We start from the raw sequence: 26,562 nt of genomic DNA on the forward strand, positions 1-26,562 counted from the left end.
CCGCGGTCCCGCGGGGCGGCCCGCACCCTGACCACGTGGGCGGCCTGCGCTCGCTCGCTCGAGGGCCCGGGGCCCGGGGCCTGGGGGGTCAGGGCGGGTCAGGGCCCGCGCTCACGCGGGGGAGGGGTGGGGGGAGACATCGAAAACAGACCACATCCTTGGGCAGACGGGCTCCAGAAGTAGCAGTTCGGACAAGGGACATTTACAAGCACGGAGTGCACAACAGTTTTGTTATTTACAAATACACAGCAGTCCTTCAAGTTTTCAAGTTTCATAAAAAGGAGGATGGGGAGGGGGGAGGGAAGGGGGAGGATGGGGAGGGGAGGGGAGGGAAGGGGGAGGATGGGGAGGGGGAGGGGAGGGGAGGGAAGGGGGAGGATGGGCAGGGGAGGCAGGAGGATGGGGAGGGGGGAGAGAAGGGGGAGGATGGGGAGGGGAGGGGGAGGATGGGGGGAAGAAAACAAAACAACCCAACGAACCGAACAAAAAGAAAAGAAAAAAAAAACACGTAGAAGAAACAAAAACAAACAAACCCAGGTTAACAACACGACTGCATCGCTCCGAGGACGACAGTTGACAGAGTCACACGCGGTCGAGTATGTACAGCAATTACAGAGGCGGCGCCGCGGGAGGGGGCGGGGCCCGCGCTCGGGGGCGTGGCCCGCGCTCGGCCCCGCCCCGCCCCCGCGTCAGCCCGCCCCGCCCCGCCCCCGCCCCGCCCCCCGCCCGCACGTCCACACGCACAGACGCGCCTGCGCGGCAGCCAGGGGCGGCATCACCAGTCCGCGTCCTCCTCTATGTAATAATCGGGGGCGGTACCATCAAAGAGGCCGGGGTCGAGGGACTTCCGCTGCTTCCCTCGGGCGAAGACGCGCGAGATGGAGCCGAATCCCATCTTCTCTTTCTTCTTTTTCCGTTTTTGGTCTTCAAGATCCTCTAGTGACTGAGGAGCCGGCCGCGCGGGGTGCGGGGGGGAGAGCGAGAACAAAGCCACCTGAGCTGGGGGCGGGGCGGAGGGGGTCAGGGGGCGGGGCCGAGGGGCAGGGGGCGGGGCCGAGGCGGCAGGGGGCGGGGCCGAGCGGGCGGAGGGCGGGGCGGAGGGGGCGGGGCGCCGCGGTGTGGCCCCGCCCCCCTCGCGGAGCCCCCGGGGCGGTGGTGGGCCGTGTGCGGGCCGCGGGGGTGGGGGGACCACCGGGCCGGGCTCTCCCCCGCAGTCCCCGCCCGCCGCCGCCGCCGCCGCCGCCGGAGCTGCCACTGTCCCCTACACTGAGCCTGCCCACAGCCTGGGGGCGCCCCCCGGGCACCTGACTCTGGCTGGCACCCTGGGCAGGGGCACACGGTTCCTGTGGGAAAGGCCCCGTGGGGACAAAGGGGGCCCGGGGGAGCCCAGAAAACGAGGAAGGAGAAACCTGAGCCTCGTGCCGCCGAGAGCAAGGCCCCGGGACCTCAGGGTCCTGGACGAGAAGCAGGCCTGGCCATGGTAGGGCGGGGAGGCTGGGGCTTGGGTTCTAGTCCTCCCTATGTCAGGCTGTGGACTCCTGCCCCGCCCCCCCTCCCGGCCATCAAGCCCCCCCAGGCTCCCTGAGCCCAGTTACTCATCTGTGATGTGGACAACAGTGACCACGGGGACAGCCTCCTGCCTGGGGCCTACGGGGCCGGAGGGTGGGGTCCACCCAGGGTCTTTACCAACCCAAAGACCCTGGGTGATGTTATCCACCAAAAGGGTGGAGGTGAGACTAAAGATTCCCCAGACACATCAGAATGACCCGAATTCCGGGCCCCACCCCACCCCACCCCTGGTGGATCAGAGTCAGGGTTAAAGGCCCAGGAACCTGCATTTGCAAAGTTGTTCCTGGTGGACGCTGGTGCAGATGATCAGCGCGGGGACCAGCCTCTGGGAACCCCAGGACTAAACAGCTGACCTCAGAGACCCCTTCTGACTCCATTCCTATTGCCCCCCCCCCCCCCCCCGTGGCCCCCTCCTTACTGATGGGGGTTCCTGAAATGTTAAAAATGAATAAGGAGCAGTTTCCTGCAGCCAGGGGCCTAGAGTCATCGGCTGGGCCATGGGCCTTTGGCTGCCAGGAGAAGATTCTCGCCGGGGCAGGAGGATGGAAGGTGCCCTTAACGGGTCCTCGGACTTGAAGGAGGGCAGGGGAGTGCAAACCAGGGACTGAGCCTGAGCCAGGCCCCAAGCCATGGCTGACAGGCAGGGGCTGAACTCCTCTCTGCCTTAGGTGTCCCCGGTATGGAAGTGGGGTGCTGAGGGCCCCGGGGAACAAAGGGCAGGGCCGGGAGGGGGGGGTATGGTCAAGATGGGGTGGAGGGAAGGCCCAAGTGGCCAGGGGAGGCGCACCTACCTGTACAATGGGGTTGTGCAGGTTCTTCTGTACTGGGCCGGGACTGTCGCCCTATAGCCAAAAAAGAGGGAGAAAATGAAACAGCAGGGACGCACAACACGTGGGAGCAGAGGTGGCCCAGGGAGAGTGGGGTCTTCCGTGGAAGGAAGCCGTCTCTTGGGGACCACCCTGCCTCTGTACTGGGGAACCCACCCTCACCCCTGAAGCAAACATCCCCAAATGGCTCAACAGTGGCAGCTGGGCTTCTGGGTGCTGCCTGGACCAGGGGTCCTGGGGTGCTCTCCTGTCTGCTCAGGCCTCTTGACCCCCAACACCCTCTGACCAGCAAATCAGCCCCTTGAAGCCTTCTAAGTTCCTGTCCTAATTGGTCCGTCAGGTTGGAACTGGAGATTGGTTATACCTGGTGTTGTTCAGAAAGATGCAATTTTAAAGGAAGAAAAAAGCACAAAAATAATTTCAGGACAGGAAGGCTCAGGAGACACTAGGTAGCTTCTAATTTCCCCCCAAATAGTTCACTGCATCTCTTCTTTTGGGGGAGGGGCAGCAGGACTCATTAGCCTGATTTACAGACACAGAGAGGCTCGGGACCAGCACGACGGAATGAAGCGTGGAGCTGTAACTCGTTTGGGGCCGTTTCTTCCCGGCCCAGTGCTCCTTTCAGGGGGCACGCGAAGGTGGGTGTGCAAAAGCCTTCACTACTACGTCCGTCCCAGAATCCGGCTGCCCTGCCTGGGGGGACACACAGATCACTGGGATCACGAGTCATTACTAGGGAGGCCCCTGATGGTTGTTTCCAGAATTGCAGGCAAAAAAGCAATAAAGAAACCGTAGGTCACTTGGGCCAGAGTCCATCAATCCCTCCAGCTTCCCTGCACTCAGTCCCGACCTCGGCTCTAAATTAGCGGCCAGAGAAGAAGGAGAGGTCCTTCATCCAGGCTGGGCTGTTTTCGCTGGTGCCAGGTCACAGGCCTGAGAACAGTTACCTGGTGCTTTTTCCAGGCTCTTCTTGGCTTACCTGCACGCACAGCTGTTGAAATGGGGGATGAAGGTGGCTGAGGGAGGGCGGGGATGGAACAGAGGGTAGTTTAGTCTTTAGTCCCATCCCAAGGTTTGCAATCGGAACCCATCTGGCAGGCAGCTCAGGGGGGTCTACCCTGGGAATAGGGCCATCTTCGCCCAATTCATGGGGCAGAGAGTGAGGCCAGTGCCCACCGAAATGCCCGCATGCAGACAGCTGGCTTATGAAAGCACCCGTGTCCTGGCGGCAGGGCCGTGCCCACGTGAGGTGATCCTGGGAATAGGTATGCTGGACCTGCCGTCTGCTCAGCCAGGATGTGCCGAGGCCAAGTTGGGCAAGAGGCGAGGTCAAATGCACTGCAAGAGGCCTTTAGAGAGCCCCTTCTGCAGAATTTTCCAGCAGTATTCTGGCTCCCGGAGCCACCTTGGGCCTACCAGGAAACTCAAAATATAGCCTCTGGGGAAGTGGCTACTCTAGGTCTCTAACCTGTGCTCTCTACGAGCGAGGGCCGACCGAGGGCGCTGTCGGCCGTTGGGACAGCTCAACAGTGGGCCCTTGGGGCAAAGGGCAGCTGCCAGAGGCCCCCTTCCTTGCCCTGGCTCTGTCATTCAACACAGCCTTTGTCACGGGGTTCCGTCCCGAGAACTGGTGACGGACAAACCGCTTTAAGGAAGTTGAAACAGAACCCCAGGCTTGAGTGTCGGGATTCCGGCCTTGAGCAGCCTTCTCTGCATCCTGACGGGGCGGCGTGGGGCGAGGCCCCGGGCCTGGCATCCCTGATGCCCTCGTCACCAGGCGAAGGCAACTAGTTTTAAGTTCAGTCTTTGCTATTTTTATCAGTAGTCTTTAGCTACTTTTCCACTGTTCTTTTGACAGGAAAAAAGTTTCCATTAGGATTGTTCGTATGTAGAAAAGTTACTGATTTTTTTTATATACATATACATTAATTTACAACCAGTACCACTCACGTACGTGGTCATCATTGGTTCTAATAGTTTTACACCTTATTCTCTTGAGCTTCCTGGTAGGTGATCCTATCACGGGCACGTCGTAGTTACTTTGTCCTTCTTTCCCACCGTATTCACCTCCTTATTATCAATCACGCTGGTTAATGAAACATTAGCTGAGCTTTTGAGAAAGCTTCCTCGTGCACTGGGAGACCCGACCCCCGTGGTGTGTCTGTCCTCACGGCAGGGAGCCCTCCGTATTTCCTGTCCTCGGATGCTTGACCCACCTTCGCCCCTCGCTCCGCCCGCCAGTCACCAAGCGTCAGGGGCCTAGGGACCCGCAGTCTTGGTAGCTGGTGCCCAGCATGCCATCAAAAAGTGTTTGATTAAATAAGCGAAGCAAAAAAGCCTAGAACAAATTCACGGGACGCCTGTCCAGAAGCAATATATGCCCCCCAACTCCTGGAAATTAAAACATCTGGCTCATTCCTGGAAGAAGGACTGAGAACTGGCTCCAGAGGGGAATGAAGTACTGGTTAGGCCCGAGCTCTGGAAGGTCACATCTGGGAGGAGAGGCCCACGGTCCCAGACACAGCCCACCAGAGGCAGTCCCGGGCCGCGCAGACCCTGAGCCGACCCAGGCCTGCCTTCCTCGGGGATTTTCTTGCCCTCCCGGACACAAGGAGCAAACAGGCCTCATTTCTTTCTCTCCCCACATCCATCTCTTCTTGCAAAAGGAAAGAACAGAACAGGAATTGCCTCCGCCAGAGTGCTCCCTGGGTGGACGAGAGGAAACAGCGGGTGCGTCTTCGCCCCCCCGCCCCCCCAGCCCTGCGGTCTCCAGGCAGGGCCCCTGGCCCGGGCCCTGCTGCTGCTGGCCTTACGTTGCAGAGGGAGTGTGTCCGGTGCCGAGGGGAGTTGATGTCGCTTGGCGTGGACGACCGGTCGCCTTCGGCGGCAGATGCGTCGGAGATGACGGAGGGCTGCCGGGAGTGGCAGGGGCTCACCCTGACCGCTGGAAGGCAGGGACAGCTGGTCAGTGAGGGGTGGACAGTGTCCTCGCCGGTGCTGCCCTGCAGGGGTGCACCCCGTGCCCCCGTGATACAGAGGAGGCGGCGGAGAGGAAGGGCTGCCTGCTCTCTGCCCCTCCGTCAACAGGCCCACACGTCCCCAGACAGCAGCTGCTGGGGAGAAGCCCCGGGGCCTCTGGATCCAGTCAGGGTCTCCTCTAACCACATGGAAGGAGAAGATGCAAGAGCTTCCGGGCACCTGGGTGACTGGCCTCTCAATGCTCCCACCTCCTGGACGTTCCCTGGACCTTGCACAATCCCAACGGCTGGTCAACACCAGCTTCCCTAGCGAGGAGCCCAGAGGCCGCCCCCAGATCCCCACCTTCTCCCATACCCCACACCCCATCATCACCAGCGCAACCCTCCAGTCGGTCCCCTTGTCTCCAACCCCAAACACAGTTCCCAAGTCCAGGTACTTCTCTCTAACCCCAAACACACCCCTCGAGTCCGTCCACTTCTCTTCAACCCCGAACGCCCCCCCGAGTTTGTCTACTTCTCTCCAACCCCAAACAGCCCCCGAGTCCGTCCACTTCTAATCCCAAACACCCCCCCCCCCAAGTCTGTTCACTTCTCTCCATCCCCAAACACACCTCACAGGAGGGACAGGAAAGGAACAGGTGGGCTGCAGATGTGCAGAGGGGTTTGGGGCTGGTAGCGTGGCCAGGGGGTGCAGACGTCGCCCGGAGGCTGCACCCCCGCCTGAGAGAACACGTATGACACGTGTGGCCCTCCCTCGCACCCCGTGACTGTGTGGAGCTGCGGATCAAGGAGCTCTGTGCCCCCTGCCACGGGGTCCCACGAGACCCAGGCTGGAGGGTCAGCGTATCGCTCCTTAGACCCATCACGGGTCCAGGGGCTGGCTGTGCGACCCAGGATGGCCGAGCAGATCCTTCTTTGGGATTTAGTACAACACAGGGAAAGAGAGAGTTTTTCTTTCTCCTGACTTTTGCCCTTCAAGCCTGAGCTTGCGGGAGACGGTTTTGCTGCTTCGTGGAAAGAGACGGTGTGGAGACGAGGCCAGACAGAGGCAGGCAGAGCCGAGGCCGCGGTGGACGCACCCGGACACCGGCTGGGCCTGGATACCAGCCCCGCCTGGGTCCATCCCTCGGACTCTGCGTCCCACCGTCTACGCCCTGCAGGCAGCCACGGTGCGGAGAGGGCTGCGGCCCGCGCCGGGGAGGTCGGTGGCCCCCGAGAGTCCCCAGAGCCGCAGCAGCGGCAGGCCTCACCTTGCCGGTCCGCAGGGTGGGGGGGGTGTGAGTGGTAGAGAGTCTGCTGGCTCTGCCGGATGGCCGCGGTCAGGGGGAGGTCCGCCTGCACCACCCACTCCTGGTTGCCGTTCAGCACCGTCTCGCCCGGCATGGCCAGAGAATGCCGCTTGGGGACGTCCTTGGTCAGCGTAGCTAAGGACTGCTTGGCCTGGGGACAGAAAGAGACGATGTGATGGAGAGGGGCCTCTTGGCCCGTTGCTCGGCTAAGACGCACAGTGGCGAGGAAGCCGCGGGCCGACCTTGGTAGCAGGCCACCTCCGGCTGCGCATCGCGTGCCCCTCAGGGTCAGCCACCTGCCCTGTGGGCTCAGCGGGGGTTACCCCTTAGCTCCCGCTAACAGAAGGGCCGGGATTGGGAGAGAAAGGGGGTCCGAGGACACTTATCACCCGTCCTTTCGGGCTCTCCAAGGAACTGCCTGGATTTGAGTGAGAGTGGGGGACAAGTCACCGCCTTCCTGAGCCTCGGCTTCCGCACCTGCAAAAGGGAAACCCCAGAGCAAGCAATGCTGGGGGCTCGTCTAGCCTGGACGCCCCGCGTCTATGAGCTCACTCCCCTTCCGGGGCAGGAGGCTGAGCCGAAGGTGCCTGCCCATCTCCCAAGCAGGGAGTAATCTCCTCTCCGGTTTAGAAAACGATCATGTGCTCAGTGCGACAGCCCTGGGTTTCGAGGAGGGACTGGGAGATTATCTGTGCTTGACAGAGAAGGAGCCAGAAGCCCAGAAGCCACAATGTTCAAGTCGGGTCGTGAGCCGGGGAGTCCGGCCACGCGCCCGCGGTCTCGACAGCACCCACGCTCCTCCGGGCAATGGCATAACCACAGATAATGCAGACTCCTGAGTCCACGGAGCAGAGGATGGGCTGTGCCGGTCACCGCCGGTCACCGCGGAATCCGCAGGCGCTGGCTGGCAGCTGGGCCCATGCACGATCAGTAGAAATCCTCAGAAGTAACGGAAGCAGGCTACGTCCGGGCTGCTGGCTCAGGGAATCTGTCGCCCTAGCCTGAGAGCATGGGACGGTCCTGCGGAGGCGGGCGGGTGCGCTGTGACCCAGGGCGCTGCAGGCTTGCGGCCACACGGCCACATGGCCACACAGCCCGCTCCCGTTTCCGGGCCCGCCGCACACATCTGCTTGCCCTCCAGGGCACGGGCACCTGGCCTCCCGGCCCCCATCCGGGCACCGCTCCAGGCACCAAGCTGCCCTAGTCCCTTGGCTTCCTCCCGCCCGATCCATCCCGGCTCCTGGAAGGCACACTCGGGGTTGGGAAGCGAACCCCAGCTCAGTCTGCCTGCGTGATTAACCTGCAGCGTTGCCCCCCCGCAAACAGCCCCAGGCAGGTGCGCGGGAAGCACAGGGAAACCCGAGGCAGCGCAGCGTCGCCTGTGTCCCCACCTGGCTTTCTTCTCCCGGGGGGGTTTCAGCTCTGTGTGGGCCTGGGAGAGGCGCCTCCTAAACTCAGCAGGCAGCTTGGGACCATTGCTACCTGACATCTGCGGGGGCTGAGGGGAGGGGGCGGGTCCCCAAAGGTGGGGCAGGGCGCGTGGTGGTCAGTCCTGTGGGACAGGGCAGTGGTGAGTCCTGTGGGATGGGGTGCATGCTGGTCAGTCCTGCGGGATGGGGTGAGTGGTGGTCAGTGCTGCAGGACAGAGTGGTGGCGGTCAGTCCTGCGGGATGGGGTGGTGGTCAGTCCTACGGGGCAGGGCGGTGGTGGTCAGTCCTGTGGGACGGGGCGGGTGGTGGTCAGTCCTGCAGGACAGGGTGGTGGCGGTCAGTCCTGCAGGATGGGGCAGGTGGTGGTCAGTACTGCAGGATGGGGCAGGTGGTGGTCAGTCCTATGGGGTGGGGCAGTGGTCAGTCCTGCGGGATGGGGCAGTGGTCAGTACTGCAGGACGGGGCAGGTAGTGGTCAGTCCTGCAGGATGGGGAGGTGCTCAGTCCTGCGGGACGGGGCAGGTAGAGTTCAGTCCTGCAGGACAGGGTGGTGGTGGTCAGTCCTGTGGGAAGGGGCGGGTGGTGGTCAGTCCTGCAGGGCAGGTGGTGGTGGTCAGTCCTGTAGGACAGGGTGGTGGCAGTCAGTCCTGCCAGATGGGGCAGGTGGCGGTCAGTCCTGTGGGATGGGGCAGTGGTCAGTCCTGCGGGATGGGGCAGGTGGTGGTCAGTCCTGCAGGACAGATGGTGGTGGTCAGTCCTATGGGGTGGGATGGGGCGGGTGGTGGTTCCTCCAAGTTCTGAAGCACAGGGACCCCTTACATGGTCCTCTCACAACACAGCCACCAGAGATAAGAACGACAGAAGAGGCCCGGGAGCCGAACAGAACACAGGTGCGTGCGTGTGTGCACGCAGGGGGCTGCGGGGATCAGCTCCCCGCGGCCGTCCACACAGCGTTCCCTGGGCTGACCTCTTCTACTGAACGCAACTTAGTGCTGGGACTCCCTCCTCCCTCTGAGCCTCTACCCCCTCCTCAACACTCTGCGCCTGCAGTTTCGAGCTACTGATGTCAGTACATTGGCTCAAACACCCTCCGGCGACAGGAGTCAGGACCGGGTTCAAACTCCGTCCTACGATTTAACTTGCTGCGTGACCCTGAGCGAGGCCTCACCAGTCTGACGGAGAATGGGGAGGGATCACTTCCATGTAAGGAGCACCCCCTGCAGTCGTGTGACGAAGCGGCCCAGGGAAGCGGCTGGACGGCCCCGCCACAAAGGCTTCTGTGGCCCCAAGTGTCAGCAGGGCCGAGGGTGAGAAGCCCCGTTGACAGGAGACCAGGGCAACACGCACCAAGCTCCTGGGGGAGCCTGTGATGTGCGGGATGGCAGTCCTGTCCCCCTCCCCTCCGTGCGGAGGAGGCCAGTGGGGAGGGCCTGAGGGGCAAGCCAGGGGCAAGCCAGCAGCCGGGCGTCCTGTCGAAGGCCTTGCAGACGAAGCTGCCCCGTCAGGTGGCTCAGGGCCCGCTGGGCTCCCGCCTCCGCCTCTCCACCTGCTGGGCACCCGGGGCGAGCTCCTGCCCGCCGCGCCTACTCCCACCTCCCTAAGTGGGCACAAGAGTAAATGCTGGACTGGACTGACTGCTAATGGGCAGGAGCGCACTTGTTCTGGAAGTCGGTTGTGCCGATGGTTGCGCAGCCCTGAGAACATACCGAGATCCGCTCAGTCCTACATCTTGAAAGGATGAGTTTAAGGTACGTGAATCCTATCTCAATAAGAGAACACACACCCCACAGGGTGGTCCCACGGAGCCACGGTGGCTGCAGAGGGGAAACCATGCCACGAGCGGTAATGCCCGGTTTGGCCGGGAGGCGCTCTCAGGACTGTTGCCCCCGAAGGGCAGGTGGCTGAGTGGGAGCGTGGGGGCCGCCAGCACCGGACACCCGGAGGGCTTGGCTTCCTGGGGAGCCGAAGTCTTGGGCTTTCACTCGAGTGAAGCAGGCCCTTCAGAGCCACAGGCGGTGGGTGAGACCCAGAGACAGCTCCCCGCAGAGGCGGATGGGGTGGGGGGCGACGCCTTCGTCGGGAGCGTCCGCTTAAGCCCATCAGGCCCCTGCTGCGTCGCATGGTCTTAGCCTCACGGGCAGGTGGGTATTCGCCAGCTCAGCTCCCGTCGCCTTGGTGGCACCTCAGGGTCACTCAACACATCACTCCTCACCAGTGGGCACAGCCGGGGCCCCCAGGTATGAGGTAAACAAGTGACCCGCGATGGGCCCTTCTGCTACCCGGTGCTGCTTCAGACTTGTAGGAAAAAACCGAAGTGAAATCAGGCTCGTCCTCCCCAGGAGGCGGCGCCGAGCAGGCCCCTGACTAGCATCTGGGCCTCCCCGGCCCTGCGGCCCCCCCCGGCCGCTGCCTCCCATCGCACCTGTGAGCGGACTTCCTCCTGGGGCCGGCGTGTGCCGGGCTGGCCGGAGCCACTTGCTGCTGCTTGCACCGAGGACACGCGGCACATGCCCGGGGAAGGCGCCCTCCCTCTGGTCTCAGCCTGGCCAGCAGCGCCTCAAGCAGGCAGTCCTGGAAGCCTCCAGGTGTGAAATTCTGCATCGCGGGCGACCGAGGGGACCTGCAGTCTGCTGGACACCCCGACACTGGGGCTGTCCTGCCTCTCAGCAAGGCCCTCCCGCAGCCGCCGAGCCCGAGGCAGATGTGGGCCACGCTGACTGCTAAGAGGCCAGTGCCCTAGGCTGCAGACACTCACCGTACCCCTTCACACGAAGCAGGGGGGCTGATGCCTGCCAGAGGACAGGGCAAGACGGAAGCAGCTGCCCAGTGTGGGTGCGGGGAGAGGAGGACAAGAGGAGATCTGGTTCCCAGTTCTCAAAGACCCCAGAAAGCCCCAGAATGCTTGACGCCAGTGCCCCGAGGTCAGGAAGACACATGTGCCATCCACGGGGCTCTGGGCAAACCCGTGCCCACTTCCAGGTCTGCAGCTGGAAGGCTCCTGTGTGAGAGGCAGGCACCCCCGACGTCACCGGGCAAGGCACCCACCCTGAGAGGGGACCCGGCAGCTGCAGCTTCTTCCGGCCTGGGCAGTTCTCACCACGAGGGGTCAGCGTTGGACAGGACACCCAGCGGGGCCCCAGGGACCCGGCCTGCCACAGGGCGTCCCACGATCCCGAAGGAAGTGACTGCAGAGACACCTTTGTGTCGCCACGGCACCACGACGCACAGGCACCATGCTGAGCTTCCCCTGCACTAGTTCATTGAACCCCCCAGGAAGGCCCAACGGGGTAGATGCGATGATCCCTATTTAGACTCCAGGACAGGCCCCGGGAGGTCAGGGTCTGAGGTCACACAGCTGGAGAGCGATGGGGGCTGGATTCAAATCCAGAACCCGTGGCCACCACCACACGGTTAGCGGGCACCGGTGTTCTGCAGGAGAACGTGGTGCTCTGAGAGCTACGTGGGACCCGCTCACCCTGCCTCTGTCCCGCCACCCCCAGGAGCACCCTGCACGCTCTCCTCCCAGCCACGGTCACGCTGAGCCCCCGGTGGTTTCAAAGGCACCTCCCCACATTCCGGCACCAAATAACGGGCGCTGAAGCCCAGAGGTCAGGGCGCCACCCAGGGTCACGCAGGAGTCAGCAGAGCAGGCTCCAGGGCTCTGGACCCCTTCCACCAGCCCCGGACTCGCACCCGGGCTCTTCTGTCCCCACATGCAGGCGGGGCACGTCCATGGGAAACACAGCGTTTGGAAGTTTGTTTTGGATTAGAAAAAAAATAATAAATAATATTTTTTCCTTGACGACCCAAGTAAAACATTTCACTAGAGGTTTCTTACAATCCTACCACCCAGAAATCACCACTCTTAATTTTTTGGTGCGTTTTCTCCCAAACGTTTTCCTAAATAAGTACACGTATTTTAAACAATAAAAGGGTTTTGTTTGCGGACAGCGGCCCGGGAGCCTGGGAGGGTGGATGGGCTCCCAGCTCACTCACCTGGTGCTCAGGTGGAGGAGAGGCTGTGGCCCCGGCTCAGGAGGCTCAGGGGGCTCAGGGGGCTCAGGGGGCACAGAGGACTCAGGGGACTCAGGGGGCTCAGGGGGCTCAGGGGCCCACGCGGAAGGAAGCTGACCGAGCATCACAGACCTCGCGCCCAGCTGCAGCCCCTCCTCGCCCGCCCTGCCCGACTCCAGCGTGGGCCCCCGGGAGCCCAGCACACGCCCTGTCCCCAGCGGGCCACACGGCTTCCAGCAGGGGCCGGGCACCCCCGTGAAGGTGGGGCGGGCGCTCACCATGGCCAGCTCAGCCTCCAGCTCCTTCATCCGGTTGTCCTTGAGGTCCAGCTGGGAGCGCAGCGCCGTGGCGTGGTCCGTGGCCTCCTTGGCTTGGCGCCGCAGCTCCCACTTCTCACGCTCCAGCAGGTCCTTCTCCTTGGCCAGGGCTTTGACGGCATCTTCGCTCTCCTGCGGGGACAGAGCGCCAGGCCGTTAGAGCGGGGACGGGGGGCCTCGACCCCTGGACCCCTGGACAGAGGGAGGGGCTCTGCTACAGATTAGCCGGGGGACGGCACAGAGACCAACCACTAGCAGATGCTCAGTAAACATGGTTTCCACGAACAGAGGAGCAAACGAACGTGAGGAGTAAGTTGTTTTTACCCCATCAAGTCTCGGGGTGGGGGTGATCCTAATGGTTTCAGAGAAAGGTTATAAAGATGAAATGATTTCACGTGTGGGAGATACGTGGTGTCTGAGGGAAGTTAGGGGGCTTTGTCCAGGTGCTTGGTAACATGTGTGTCACCGTAAAGGGGAGAGAGAGAAGGAGACCCCCGTCCCCTCGCCCCGGGGTCCTGCAGCACCGCGCAGGGGCGCAGCCGAGGACGAGGCAGGCCGAACCCAGCAGCGCGGCATGTCTGAAGGCGGCCTGGTCCCTTGCCCGTCCCTCGCCACCAGCCGGGATGCACAGGGAAGGGCCCGGGGCCCCAGCTGCGTCGTGCTGGAGCAAAGCCAAGGAACGACGGCTGCGTTGGGGGCCTGACCTCTGGGGGCAAGAGCCAAGCATCAGATCAGCAGGCACCCGTCCCGAGAAGAAGGATCCAGCACAGGGCCCTGCCCCAAGCAAGGTCATCCCATTCCTCGGGGACCGGGTGACGTCCTCAAGCTCCCCGTGTGCCTGGGGGCTGTGGGCAGGGGCAGCCGTCCTGCCTCGTTCAACGGCCCTGTCACCAAGGGCCTGACAGCCGGATGGCCAGAGCTGGGGAGGCCGAGGGCTGGCCTTTCCCTGGGGCCGTCCCATCCCAGAGCCGAGGCTGGGGCCTGTGGCCTGGGACAGGGAGTGGGGGTCAAATCCTGGCTTTGCAGGGACAGGCTGCAGCGACTACGGGGTCTCGGCACCCTTGTCTGCAACACGGGCGTTATCTTGACACCTGAATGGGATTGTCCATGCGGAGAGCTCGGTGCGGCCCAGCAGTCCCTGCTGACGTCCTCTCCTGGCGGCCTGCACCCCCCGCCCCCCCCAGAGCAGCCTGGGGGACCCCAGTCATTCAACTGCGTTCAGGGACGCCGTCGGCAGGCACGGGCCACGCAGACATCCTGCACCCGCAGACGTCTCGGAGAAGAGCCCCGCGGCGCCGTGGGCAGGGATGCGCCCCTCCAGTCGGCGGCTCACCGGGGTCCCAGCAGGGCAGCCCCCACTGCTCAGGGCAGCCGGGGGGGGGGCGCAGGGGACCGTCCCTTCCAGGATGCGCTGCTGGCACCGCTCTGGGCTCAGGCTGCCTGGGTGACATGCACCTGCTCTAACCCAGTCCATGGCCACCTGCGGGGCACAGGCCGAGTCACTCAACTTCCCCACACCTGACCGGCCGCCTCGCTCGTGAGAGCCACAGCACCGCCCCCCGGGGGGACGGAGGCTCAGCGGCCCGGCCATGCAAGCTCCAGAGCGAGGGACGGAGCTATCGCCCAGTCCCAGGGGGAGCTGCCCCCTGAGGTTCTGGAGGCAAGGCTCTTGGCGCACGGAGGGAGGCCACCGTGGGTTAGTTCTCCTTCCTGTGTCGAGGGGGGTCAGGTGGGGGCCGCGCACCAGGGGCAGGGGCCCCAGCACCCACGCGGATGCAGAGCTCCTTCCCCGGGGGCCGAGCCATGTCCTGGGCATCTGCCCCCAGCACCAGCCACGGGCCTGGATCATAGAAGGGCCCAGGAAAGGGGGTGCGGGACTGAGTAACTGCGTAAAGACCGTCCCTTAGAACTGGCTGCTGTACGAGGGGCTGCTTCCGAACCCTTGTTGCACTCGGAGGAAGGTCCCCTGGGGCCCTCAGGATCATCTTCGTCTCTGTGTCTGCAGTCGCTGACCGTGCTAGTCACGAGCAGACGGGGGAAGGCCCGTGGGTGAAGGCTCTGGGCCCCCTCCCTGATCACGTTCCCCGGCAGCAGGAGAACGACACGGAATGTTCCCAACACATGCCATGTACGGTGCCTCAGCGTTTCAGGCAACTATCTGTGAACCTCACAACCCCGTGAGTGTGATAGAGGTCTCGGTCCTTGCAGGCAACTGAGGCAGGAAAGCCACAGACAGGAGACTGGCCAGGGAGGCTGGAGCCAGATGGGGGTCAGGGTGGCCGGGACTTAGGATGGGAGGGTGCGTCCCGCTGTGCCGGGCCTCAGATGCTGGCACGTGGGGCTCAGTGGACAGAAGGAGGCGGCGGCAGGGGACACGGGCCTGGCTGGAGGACAGCAGCCTCGCCACCCGACGGCCCTGTGTCTGGCCCTTGGTCCCCCCGCCCGGCTGCCTGTTTTGCTGTGAGAACTTCCTCAGCTGGATTCGTGGAGACTCCCAAAGCCCCCTCTGACCTGCACCCATGTGCCAGGGAACGTGCCTTAGGCACGACTTTCTGTGAGCTTCCTGGGGGGGCCCCCAAACCCCCATCTCTCAGCAGCCTGTGTCCGTGCTGACCCCAGGAGCTCAGAGAACTGGGGTCCTCCTACCTGCTCCAGACAGGCCTGCAGGGGTCCCCTGGACAAGCAGGGTGGGCCGTGGCAGGACCAAGCACGTGGGACACCTGAGGGTTCCCTTGATCCTGTGCACGGGGACACTCATCCTGTGCATACAACGGAAGTCATTTTTTTGTGTCCAGTTGCAAGGTCTTGGAAGAGATAGGCTGAAGCCAGGGCTTGCGGTGTTCACGTCTCCGGCTCTCAATATGTGGCTGTGGGTCAGTCTCTGGGCCCTTCACGGCCCCAGTCCTCCCATCTGTAAAATGGGGTTGGACCTGGCAGTGATTAAAGACCGTCCCAGTGTTGCTATTTCACTGATGTGTTAGAAGCACAAGAGCAATGTGCCCCACGTGACGTTTAAGATGGTAACTTAAAAAAAAATTGTTTTCCAAATTCCATTTTTTTTATTCTGAATGGATCTGGAGGGTCTTCTGGAGGCACTGCGTGCGAGGGACAGCTGCCATTGAGCTGTGGCCATCTACGGCTGTCCCGGTGGCTGCTGCAGCCACCACCCTGCCCCCCGTTGCTGGCTGGACGTGGGGTGGGGGAGCGGCTTGTTACCTGGGACTTAAAAAAAAAATGGCACGGTCCTGGGGGAAGGTAGATCTCTGTGGAAATTTTTTCAAGTACGAGCACAATGAGAAAAACAAATTTGATGACTCGCTGCAAGACAGAAGCGCTTGCTCGTAAGCCCCGGGATGGCCGCTGGAGTGCTCCCACACCGCCTGTGCTCGGTGGCCGGGCAGCCAGCAGTGGACATAACCCATCTGTTTGGCTAAACTCCTACTCAGCCCCCAGAGCCCAACTCCTAGGTCACCTCCTCTGTGAAGCCCCCCAAGGCTCCTCCCCTGCAGGCAGACTTTCCTGCTGTCTCTCTGCGCACTGTCGTTGCGGGAGCAGTTACGCGGGCTAGGATTTACGGAGCCCTGGCTCAACACCAGACGCCACGCTGAGTGCTTTGCTCTCATCACCTTGGCCAGTGTTCCGCACGCCCCTGCACGGTCTGAGGCTCTCCGGGGTTAGGCGAGACGCCCTGGGACACCCCTAGGGGGCGGAATCCGAACCCGGGCCTGCCAGAAGCCAGAGTCCACACTGTCTGGGCTGCGCTGGCCCGTCCAGGCTTGTCTGCCCACCAGGGGCTGTGCCCATTTCAGCTCCATACCCAGGTCAGGAGCCTCCTCAGGCGAGCATCAGGTGACACGGGAGTGAGTGTGTGTTTGGGGGCTGGAGAAGCCAGACCTCGGGATGGCAGAGAAGGTGTCCTGTCCGCAGTGGGGTGGTGGGGTGGTGGGGTGGGTGGGTGGGGTGTCTGCAGGGGGGGTGGGCTTAGAGGGAGGGGGAAGGGAGGGGAGGAGAGGGAGCTGGTATCTGAGGCGGGGAAGGGAAGAAGGTGGGGTCTGGGGGGGAGGGAGGAATGGTGGGGAGGGAATTGGGGGGTCTGGGACAGGGAGGGAAAAGTGGGTAGGGAAGGAAGAGGGAGGGTGGATGGGGAGGGAGCGGAGGCGGAGGGGAAGAAGGGAGAGGGGAGGAAGGGGGAGAGGAGGGGGAGGGGAGAGGAGGGGGAGGGGAAGAAGGGAGGATGGGGGAGGGAAGGAAGGGGGAGAGGAGGGGGAGGGGAGGAGGGGAGGCGGGGAGGCAGGCCCACCTTGCGGTGCTGCTCGTAGTTGCGGATGAAGTCGCGCAGCTGCTCCTCGCGGCTCTCCAGCGTGGCGTACAGCTGCTGCATCTGGCTCACCAGGTCCGTCTTCTCGCCCTTCAGGCGCTTCCGGTCGGCCTTCATGGCTGCGGGGCACAAGAGCGAGTGAGCGCCGGAGACCCTGCTGCCCCACGGTCCCGGATGCCGAGGAGGGACGCCGCCTCTACCGTCTTTTTAAGAGACCGAAAACGGGGTTCAGGAAGATGGCGTTTCTGCGCCGCGTGCCACGTCCCTTAGTGGCCTTCCCAGGACTCGAACCCGGGCCGCCTGTCTCTAGACTCCGTTTCCACCTCTCGGGTTTACTGCTCCAGTCAGGGCAGCAAGTCCTAGACGGAGCCTCCCTCCCAGCCCCGGACTGAAGGGGTCTCTGCAGGGAGAGGGAGCTGGGTCCCGGCCCTGGAGGCTGCGGGCGCCCGACTCCCCGCGGAAGGAGCCCCCGCGGTCCACTCTGAGCCCCGGGGCCGCTCAGCCCAGCACGACAGCCCATCGTCTGGCTCGTTTCCTCCGCGGGAGAAGCACTCGATCAAAAACACACCGCGACACACGACACGGAAAGTATGCACAGCGGAACAGGTACGACGTCAAAACGTAGACCTGCTTCCAAGGCCACCGCAGGGACGTAAAAAGGGGATGGGAGAAGACACATGCACTCTGTCTCTCTGATACGGGGCTTCCGTGTAGAGTACATAAAGAACCCTTACAACCCAATAATGAAAAAGACCACCCGAGTAAAGAATAGGCAAACGGTCTGAACAGACTTTCCTCCCAGAGATGGTCCATGAGCGCCCAGAAAAGAGCTCGGCATCGTCTGCCAACGGGGAAATGCAAATCGAAACCCGAAGAGGTACCACTTCACACTCACGAGAATGGCCAAAGTAAACAAGATAGACTCAAGTGTGGGCAGGGATGTGGGGAAACTGGGACAGCTGCTGGGGCCGGATGGAAGGGTGCCGCCACCAGGCGGAAGCCGGCCTGGCAGTTCCACATGTGACTCAACATCAAGGTGCCCTGTGACCCAGCAGTCCCCTCCTAGGCACACGCCAAAGGGAAATGAAAACATACGCCCACACAAACACACAAACACAAATGTACACAGCAGCATGGGTCCCAGAGGCAACGGGTGAAAAACCGCCCCAACATCTACCGACCATGAATGGATTAAATGCAAAACCCCATGTGGTGCGTCCTTACAATGGAACATCATCTGACAACGAAAAGAAGTACCGCTGTACGCCGCACCGTGGGTGAACCGGAATCATTATGCCGAGTGAAAGGAGCCGGTCACACGTTGTGTGATTCCTCGTACTTTAGCAACAGTGCATGGCGGGGACGGCCATGGAGAGAGGACGCCAGTGGTGGCGAGGGCTGGGGGCTGGTGCGGGCGGGGATGTGCGGAGGCGGGGTGGTAGCTCAGCGCATGGGGTTTCTTTCCGAGGTGACGCCAATGTCCTGGTGTTGATGGTGCCGATGGGGTCAGTCCGTGAATATACTAAAAACCACTGAATCGCACGCTGTGAATGTGTGAATTGCATGATATGTGAATTATGGCTTAATGAGGCTCACTGTCTCTCACACGTGCACACACACACACACACACACACACGGGGCCGCGAGCCCTAAGCAGCCGCCGGCCAGGCAGGGTGGCTTCCGCTCCCTGCAGACTCTGTCTCCTTGTGCCCTGTACACACTGGCTCTTCGGCAAAGGAGGTTGCTGTGCTCAGGGCAGGCTCTGGCTGCAGGGTGGGCTTCACTGCCTTTTCCCAGGGGCTCCAGAACTCTGTTCCCTCCCTGGAGAGGACACCGAGGAGGGAATTGTGGAGACAGTAGGGAGGAGGGCAAAGCAACTCCTTGGTTCCAGAAGCTTCCAGCGTGAGAAAGCATAGAGCAGTTAAGTCATTTTCCCGAAGTCACGCAGCCATGTCTGACCCCCAAGCCCACCCAACGGACCCTACATTATGCTGCCCTTACAGGGAACGTCCCACATCTGGAGGGTCCTGGCCCCACGGCGAGCTGAGGGCAGTGACAAGGGGTGGGCCACGGCTGTGCCGCCCCACCTCGTCCTGGACAGTCAGCCCTGCCACATGAGAGGCTGAGCCGCCGGGGGTGGCCTGAGGACCAGGGCCCCTGGGCTCCTGGCCTGGTGTTTGGGAGAAGCTGATGTCCCTCTGGCCCGAGGGGGCCTCCTTCATCCTCCAGCCCGTTGCCTCCCTCCCCGCAATCGGGGTAGAGCAGGGTGGAGGCAGGGCAGCTGGGGCCACGGGGAGCCCCACGCAGCGGGGCAGCCCTTCAAGTTCCAGCTTTCGGCCTCCCTCCCGCAGCTGGGCCGTGCCCCTCAGGCAGCCGGGCGGCGCAGCAGCTTGGATGGGCAGCGCGGGGACTCCAGGCCTGCAGGGCTGGGCGCGTACGGGACGGGGACAGCGCGGGGACGGAGAGCTCATCTGTTGTTCCTCCTGTCGGGCAGGGGCAGGGGTGGGAGGGGCGCAGGGCTGGCCTAGTGCTGTGCCCCGTACCCCAACACGGTGTCACCGCGTTCCCGGTGAACTTCAGGAAACCCAACGTCTGGAGACCCAAGTGGCTTGGAAGGAACCTTATAGAAGAGCCCAGGCCCAGCCGAGGCCTCGGACATTTCCATCTGCATTGTGTCACTAGATCCTAGGTCCTGGCGGCGCTCCTGGGACGGGGGTGCGGGGTGGGGGGCATCTGACACCCCACTTTACAGGGAAGGACACTGAGGCCACACAGCCAGTAAATGGCAGGGCTGGGTTGGTCCGGGCGCCCAGCTGGTGGGCTTCAGACTGTGGAGGGGAGCAGTTCCTGGGGCGGGGGTGCTGACCGGAGCAGTCCCCGCTGTGGCTCACCGGGGAGCCTCGGGGTGGGACCCTCCACCCCAGGGAGCAGCTGCTGCCGAGCAGGTGTCATGACTCCCCCGGGGAGCACGCCTCCGCCCTCTGGTTGGACGTGAGTCCCCTCTGGGCTCTGATTTGCCTCCTTCCTCAGCCTTTCTGACAAACACCAAATTCCAGGCTTGCTCTTGGCTACTGGAGCCTCTGGGGGGGGGGCGGTTTGCCACTCCGTGTCCTCCGCAGCACTGCTGGGCCCTCCTTCGCGGCGGCCGAATGGCCTTGGGGAGGGGTGATGGCGTCCTGGTGGCCCCCACGGGGCCGTTGCACCTCTGGGCGTCTCCAGGGGCTGCCGCACGGGCTACCGTCCTGTCCTTCGGTGGAGCAGGTGCGTGTGCATCTGTGCGCCGGGGCCTCGGCGGTGGGGATGGGCCGCTCCCCCCAAATGGCTGGTTACGCCCCTTCTGTGTGCCAGACTCCACGCCCGCTGCGGTCGGGGGACAAGGATGGACAAGACACGGTCCCGACCTCGTGGGCTGCTGCACAAGGCACAGCCCTACCAGGCGGGGACGCTCCACTCCACCCGTCCTCCTCACCACGAGAACCCCACGAGCTCAGTATCCCAGGCTCCCTTGCAGCTAGAAGGGGCCCGTGTCCAGTTTTGGCCACTAGGATGTCCAGGGGGTCTCCTGGGAAAGCCCTCGTTTTCTTTTCCTTTTCTTTTTGAGACAGAGGGAGAGGGGGAGAGAGGGAGAGCGCGTGAGCAGAGGTGGGGTGGGGTGGGGGGGCAGAGAGAGACGGAGAATCCCAACATCCCAAGCAGGCCCCACGCACGACCCAGGGCTTGACCTCACGACCCTGAGCTCACGACCTGAGCAGAAGTCAAGAGCCGGATCTTAACCGACGGAGCCCCCGGTCGCCCTTCTGCTGTTCCCTATAAAAGTCCTGGCACGGCTGCAGCCGCTCCTCCCTTCTGCCCTTCCGTTTCCTTCCTGCTACGATCACACACGCGAGATCCCGAGGCACAGCAGCCGTTTTGTGGACACAAGAATGAAGACACAGAGCGGAGAGACAGACGGAACGGGCTGGACCCCCCGATGGCACCATCTGGGCCAGGATTCCTTATAATGGGAGAAAAATAAACCCGCTGTCGTGGGATTTCCCGCTTCGGGTGCCCTCCACGCTCCTGACGGACACATGCAGGCAGGCTGCGAGCAGCGCTCCCGCCCCCACCACACGCGGCTGTGCCCCGCGGTTCCCGCACACGAGCTCTCGCCGTGGGAACCCCTGCCCTGCGAATTCTGGACCCCGCCAGGCTGAGGACCCGGAAACGCGAAAGCGGCATCTCTGGGAGTGAACGCCCAGCGAAGATCCCTCCAAAGGGGAGACGAGGCCCGTCGGGAAGCACAGCGAGAACCGAGCAGCTGCTGTGAGATGCGCCGCGGCCCTTCCCAGACCCACCCCGCGTCTATGACCCACTCAGGGAACCTCCACGGAGAAGCGGGACCTGGGGGCAGGCCTCGGGGGGCCCCGCACCGGCCGAGGTGGGGAAGTGCGTGCACGTCCCCGATCGAGCCGACTGCCCCCAGGACCAGGGGCTGGGCCGCGCCGTCAGACGGGGCTCCCTCGGGGGCGGCCCTGGCAGCCCATGTAGCTCTTGAAGGAAACCAGGAGGCCCGCTCGAGGGGTCCCCAAGAAATAGTTTCACCTAGTGGTTCGCACGGGGCGCTTCCTTCCTCCCTCTGCCACGGGCCGCGTCTGCTCTCCTGCAAACCCGATCCCAGATCCCACGTTCTCTCTCCGAGGGTCACTAATGCGAGGCGGGGTCTGCGGGGCACGAACCTCCCTCTCTCAGCGGCCTCCCCACTTGGCCGAAGCCCCCCAGCTCCACTTCACCCTCCCACTCAACCGGCTTCACCCAGGCGTGTCCCGTCCCAGCAGCCAGGCCGCCGGAACCAGTGCCGCGGTGACGGGTGAGGTCACGCCCAGTGGGCCCCGTGGCATCACGGAGGGGGACCAGCTCAGCTCCTGGGAATGTGGGGGCTCCGAGGGTGGGAGGGAGGGCGTGCGGGGAGGGACTTCTTTCTCTAACTCACGGGAGGCCTCGTGCACGCGTGAGACAGGGAGGGACCCGCCCGCCGCGGCCCCACGGAGACGGAGCTTGTCTGGGGATGCCACTCTCCTCAGGCTTCTGCGGTGGGCTGTTGGGTGGCGCACCCCCCTTCCTGTCCTGGCCTAATGTGCTGCAGCTCCTCGCAGACGTGGGGTGGGGGTGGGGGACAGGTGCAGCATCAGCCCCGGGTTAGCTTCTGCAGATGTGCATCCGGGAGGGCATCTGGAAGGGTGGAAGAGGGCTCTGGGCCCTCGCCCCTCACTCCCGCCGTGGGTCCAGGACCCCCTCAGCTGCAACGCCCAGGCGGAGGGAGGCCTCAGCCCGCAGGCAAAGGAACCGGGAGGCTGGTGCCTGCCTTCTGAGCCTCTGGGGGCCGTGCACCTCGAGGGTACAGGATTTTATAGGGCACACTTGAGCACGAGGGGACTTGTTACCCACCAAGGCAGTGCGTGCAGAGACAACCTCGCTGGGGACGGAGGGACCAGGCTCCCAGCCCATGGCCCCCAGCGGGAATGTGGTCGACTCTGTGAGCTTCCTTGGGCTTCTGAGGGCCTGGGAGGCAACACCTCAACCACTGCCCCCCATCCCCGTTGCAGACCTGTCCATGGCCTGGACCAACGCCACCCAGTGGGGCAGGATGGGCATCAGTGTGGAGTCCGAGGATCGGGGTTCTGTCCCTGGCTCTGAGCCCCGGAGCAAGTCACTAGCCCCCCACACCAAGACTCGATTTCCTAGATGTTCAAAGAGTCCCGTGTGCCAGGCACTGCTCTAAGCCCCCGACCCACTTCTGTCACTCAGCTGCCACAACCACTGCATGAGGTCATGCTAGGTTACAGAATGAGGAACTAGGCACCCAGGGAGACTGGGCAACCCGGCCCCGTAGTGAGTGGCGGTGCGCATCTGGCCCGGATGCACCCTCCCTCCGATTCTATTGCTCCGTCGCTTCCAAAATCATCCACCGCCGACCAACCTCCTGCAGTCCCACTGGCCCCGTGTGCTCCTCGGGACCCGGAGCGGGTGTGTGTGTGTGTGTGTGTGTGTTGGCAGGACAAGCACCTGCCTTATGGAGGAAGAAATTGAGGTCCAAACGGTTAACTTCCTCACCAAGACCCTCACAGCTCAAGGAGCTCAAGGATCCCGCCCTGGACTTGCATCCCTGACACCTGACCTTGAACCCCTCTCACCCCTGCCCCACCCTACTGTGAGAGCACGGCCGCTGTAAACAGCAGAACCCGCATTGATCCACAAAACCACCGGATGATCCAAAAATCCACATCACTCACTCCTGCTGCCAGGCGGTTCCCGCAGCCTCTCAGGGTCCCGAGGGGGCCTTTGCAGGTTTCCATTAAAGGCGGCCTGACATTCTCGCGCACGCCGCGTGACTGCTCGGTGGCTGCTGGATGGAGGGTGCGTGTGCACGCGCGTGTGCATGTGGGCGTGCAGGTTGGCAGCTCCTATAGAATCCTTCCCACCCCCCACCCATCCCCACGGCCTGCAGGATCCCCAGATCCCCAGCCCAGGACACACGGTCAGACTTCCCAACGGTCCGACCCCAGAAGTCTGCAGGCCCGGCTCTGGATGATCCCGAACCAGGAGACCTTATGAAAAGCCCCAGGCTGGTGCACCCCGGACCGGACCCGGACCCCGACCTGGACCCCCAGGGCTCTGGGCAGGGGCGGGCTTGTGCTGGGCGGGTCGGGGACCTCAGCCCTGGAGGACGATCCCGGCCGCCGCCAGCAGGGGGCGCCCCCTTTATTCCCATTCGACCTCCGGGGCGGGTCTGGCCTGCATCTGCGGATTCCAGGAAAGGAGGGCTGAGCAAACCACTCTGGAAAAACACCCTCCAAGGAGGCCCCGGGATAAGAACCAGGGCGCAGGGAGTCTAGTCCGCGGTCCTGTATGGGCTCCGCGTGGCCGCAGGTGGGGCTACGCTTGTGGCGAGCACGGCGGCGAGCTGTTGAATCACTATTTGTACGCCCGAAACTAACGTTAACACTGGGTGTCAACCATACCCAGGTTTTAAAAAATTCACTTAGACCATTTTTTAAGAAATAAAAGAAAGAAACCAACTCTTCCAACTCCACTTCCCTCTACAGAGCGGCAAAGGGCAGACCCAGCATCACCCAGCAAGCAGCCCAGGTCTCTCGATTCTCAGGCCAACGTGGTGGGGCGCAAAGCGTCAGCTCGGGAGTCTAAGCTTAGGTGAACCTCAGTTTCTTCACCTGTAGAAGGAGGACTGGACGTATCGATACGGAACAGGCTGCTGCATCCGGAGTGAACGGTCAGGCGTGGACCCCGAGCACGTGGGGGGAAGAGAACCCCGGAGAGACGCAGCTGCGTGGCGAGGGCGGTTTAGCGTCCAGGCCTTGACCTCAGTCAGAGTCGTGAGGCTGAGCCCCGTGCTGGGTCCTGCGCTGGGTGTGGAGCCTGCGTGGGACTCTGTCTCCCTCTGCCCCCTGCCCCCACTCCACCCCACGCTCTCTCTCCAAAATAAAAAAAGGAAAAGAAAAAGACAGTTTCAGATTCACAGCGCAGAGCCCTGGCTTCTAGTCTGGCCCCGCATGTAACTTCTCTGGGCGTTTCTCTTGGCTGTTAAGCCGGGGGTGATAACCTCTACCTTGTGAAGCTCTGTGTGACATGACCCAGCACCTGAGTACACCAGGTGCTCATTAAATGCTAGCACCTTCTCCTGTCTTCCAGCTCCCCATGGCTCCCAGGCCTCAGGAGGCCTCAGCAGACACTGGTTGGCTTGACCAACAGGCTGGAGATTCTGGGAAAAGGGCCCAGAGAAGGGGCCCGGGGCAGGGAGAAGGAAGGACCCACAGACTCGTGGCCCCAGGACAGGCGTAGCCGGGTTTATTTTGGTTCTTCCTGTTTGAAAGCTGAGCAAGGTGGGTTCAGAACAGGGAGAGAGGTGAAGCAGGCTCTCGCCCTGTCAGGTGGTACCGGGGGAGGAGGGAAAAGCCCACCAAGCACTCGGGCAGGTGCAGGTCTGACCACCGTGCACCTGCTGAACCAGGCCTGGTCAGACGTGCCCGTGGCTGTGTGGCCCGGGCTCCGACCTGGGGTGGCTCTGCCTCTTGTGAACAGAAACTTCTTTTTACGTCTCACCGCCAGGTGCAGTGGATTGATTGGCCAACTCAGCCAATGAGTGGCTGCATCGGCACTGGACTCCGGCACTTTGGTATTCGGGTCCCCACGGCTTCTCTCTCCAAGTGCAGCCCAGAAAGAGTCGGGTAGTGTGACCTTCTGCAGCCTCCTGCCTGCGTCAGGAAAGGCGAGTATCCGGAATACAGGGTCTCCATTCCCGATACCGTGACCGCGCAGACATGACTAATCAACCACTCTCTCCGGGAACCTGGGTCGACTGGAGATGTCTGCCACGGCCTGGGGAGGGAAAGGCGGACTGCTCTGCCTCGGGTGGGGAGGCAGGTGCCGCCACTGACGGAGCCGAGCTGGCGTGTTTGACAACGGGGTCTGGGTCGATGCTGGGCCAGCACCAGTGGCTCCACGGAATCAGGGTCAACTCCGTGTAACCGAAAGAGAGCAGCAGTTCTCTCGACTGGTGGGAACCGGTGCATGCACACGGGAGACGGTGGCCCACAAGCTCCTGCTCGCACACTCGGAGGGGAGAGAGCACAATATTCCCTCGGTTGCGTTCAAGGTGAACGGAGGGTTCCTGGGTCGACTTACATATTTCTGTGCCCGGCCCTGACGGGCAGTGTAAGATCCTGGGGGGCAGGGACCTGCCCTGCCTTTTCACCACTGTCCCCCAGCATTAGGACGGTGCCTGGCCGGTAGTAAGTGCGCAGTAAATACCAGCCAACGGACTCTCGAGTGTCAAAGAGGTGGACCTCCCTGGGGACGTGGGGACCCGCTCCACGGCCCTCGGCGAGCAGCGTCCAGTATTTCCTGCATCCCGGGGGCAGAGATAGCTCTGCTTTCCTTTGCGTGCCTCCCCTGACCCCCCCTGGGCTTGACGGGGCAGGCTAATTTCCCTTGTGCCTCCTGACAGGCCCGCCGAGCCTTGGTGCTCTCAGACCTGATTGCAAAAAGGCGACAGCTCTCGCCAAACTGCCTTGGGCTCTGTGCACTGTGTCCACGGCCACTTCACGTTGCTCCAGCTACATCCCGGGCAGGACACAGGAGACTCCAGCAGACTCCAGCTCCGGCTGGCCCAGGGCACCAGTAGGTCAGAGCTGGGGGCGGATCCCAGACACCGCGCTTCCAGCACAGGCAAGACCCAGTGTCCAGGAGCAAGGTGGCCTCCTTCTCCCCCGGGGCTCCCCTGATCCCAGCCTGGCCACAGCTACGCGTTCCCTTCGCCTCAAGGCCACCCACTCTCCTGCGGGCTGCCTGACCCCCATGCTGGATGGTCTGTTGAGGCCACCAGGCTTGGACAGGCCCGGACCCATCGGAAACTGAGGCCACCCTTCTGTTACAGAGCCCGCTCCGACTATCCACATTCCTGCACCTGGCCGGTGCCTTCCGCCAGATTTTTCCCAGCGTGGCAGGAATGTGCAATTCTCTCTCACATCATGGAAAACCTGCAAGTGACCCCGCGCAGCTTGCTCTCCAGCTCTCATTCTATCTCTTTTACCTTTAGGGGTATAACCTCTGGGTTGTGTGCCCTCGTGCCTCATTTCTCCCCTCCCTGGAGACCACTTGGACTTCTCCTCGACTGGTTCTTCTCAAGGTCACCGTAACCTCTGTGCTGTGAACCCCACAGCCCCGTCTGTCATGCTCGATGGGCACAGGGGACGCCTTCTTCGTGGGCCCTCCCAGCCCCCTTCTGCTTTCTTCTCGTGTCTCTGGCTGCTGATCTCTCTGAGGGC

General features: G+C 62.9%; 1 protein-coding gene and 1 long non-coding RNA gene across 13 annotated transcripts in view; one reads left to right on the top strand and one right to left on the bottom strand.

Annotated features, from left to right (window-relative positions):
- The window catches only part of KAZN (kazrin, periplakin interacting protein), a 1,011,580-nt gene that overhangs the window by 42,508 nt on the left and 942,510 nt on the right, over positions 1 to 26,562 (bottom strand). For 8 of the 10 annotated variants that reach the window (XM_025447952.3, XM_025447958.3, XM_025447954.3 and 5 more), the window contains 6 exons: positions 16,724 to 16,860; positions 12,385 to 12,555; positions 6,625 to 6,814; positions 5,215 to 5,340; positions 2,361 to 2,411; positions 820 to 999 (listed from right to left, as the gene is read on the bottom strand). In XM_025447952.3, coding sequence (XP_025303737.1) covers positions 820 to 999; positions 2,361 to 2,411; positions 5,215 to 5,340; positions 6,625 to 6,814; positions 12,385 to 12,555; positions 16,724 to 16,860 — 855 coding nt within the window. Of the gene's footprint in view, positions 1 to 804; positions 1,000 to 2,360; positions 2,412 to 5,209; positions 5,341 to 6,624; positions 6,815 to 12,384; positions 12,556 to 16,723; positions 16,861 to 26,562 lie in introns of those variants that run through there. The other 2 variants (XM_025447953.3, XM_035713967.2) reach the window with 2 other exon arrangements.
- LOC112660419 (uncharacterized) lies at positions 835 to 5,047 on the top strand. Of its 3 annotated transcripts, none has more exons than XR_003136906.3 (2): positions 835 to 964; positions 2,737 to 5,047. It is a non-coding gene; the product is annotated as an uncharacterized LOC112660419 (long non-coding RNA). The 3 variants fall into 3 exon arrangements; XR_003136907.3 differs by lacking the exon at positions 835 to 964 and adding an exon at positions 1,095 to 1,480; XR_004814133.2 differs by lacking the exon at positions 835 to 964 and adding an exon at positions 1,095 to 1,480 and having other exon boundaries at positions 2,930 to 5,047.

The sequence above is a fragment of the Canis lupus genome, chromosome 2, assembly GCF_003254725.2.
Source record: "Canis lupus dingo isolate Sandy chromosome 2, ASM325472v2, whole genome shotgun sequence".
In the NCBI taxonomy this organism is placed as follows: Eukaryota; Metazoa; Chordata; class Mammalia; order Carnivora; family Canidae; genus Canis; species Canis lupus.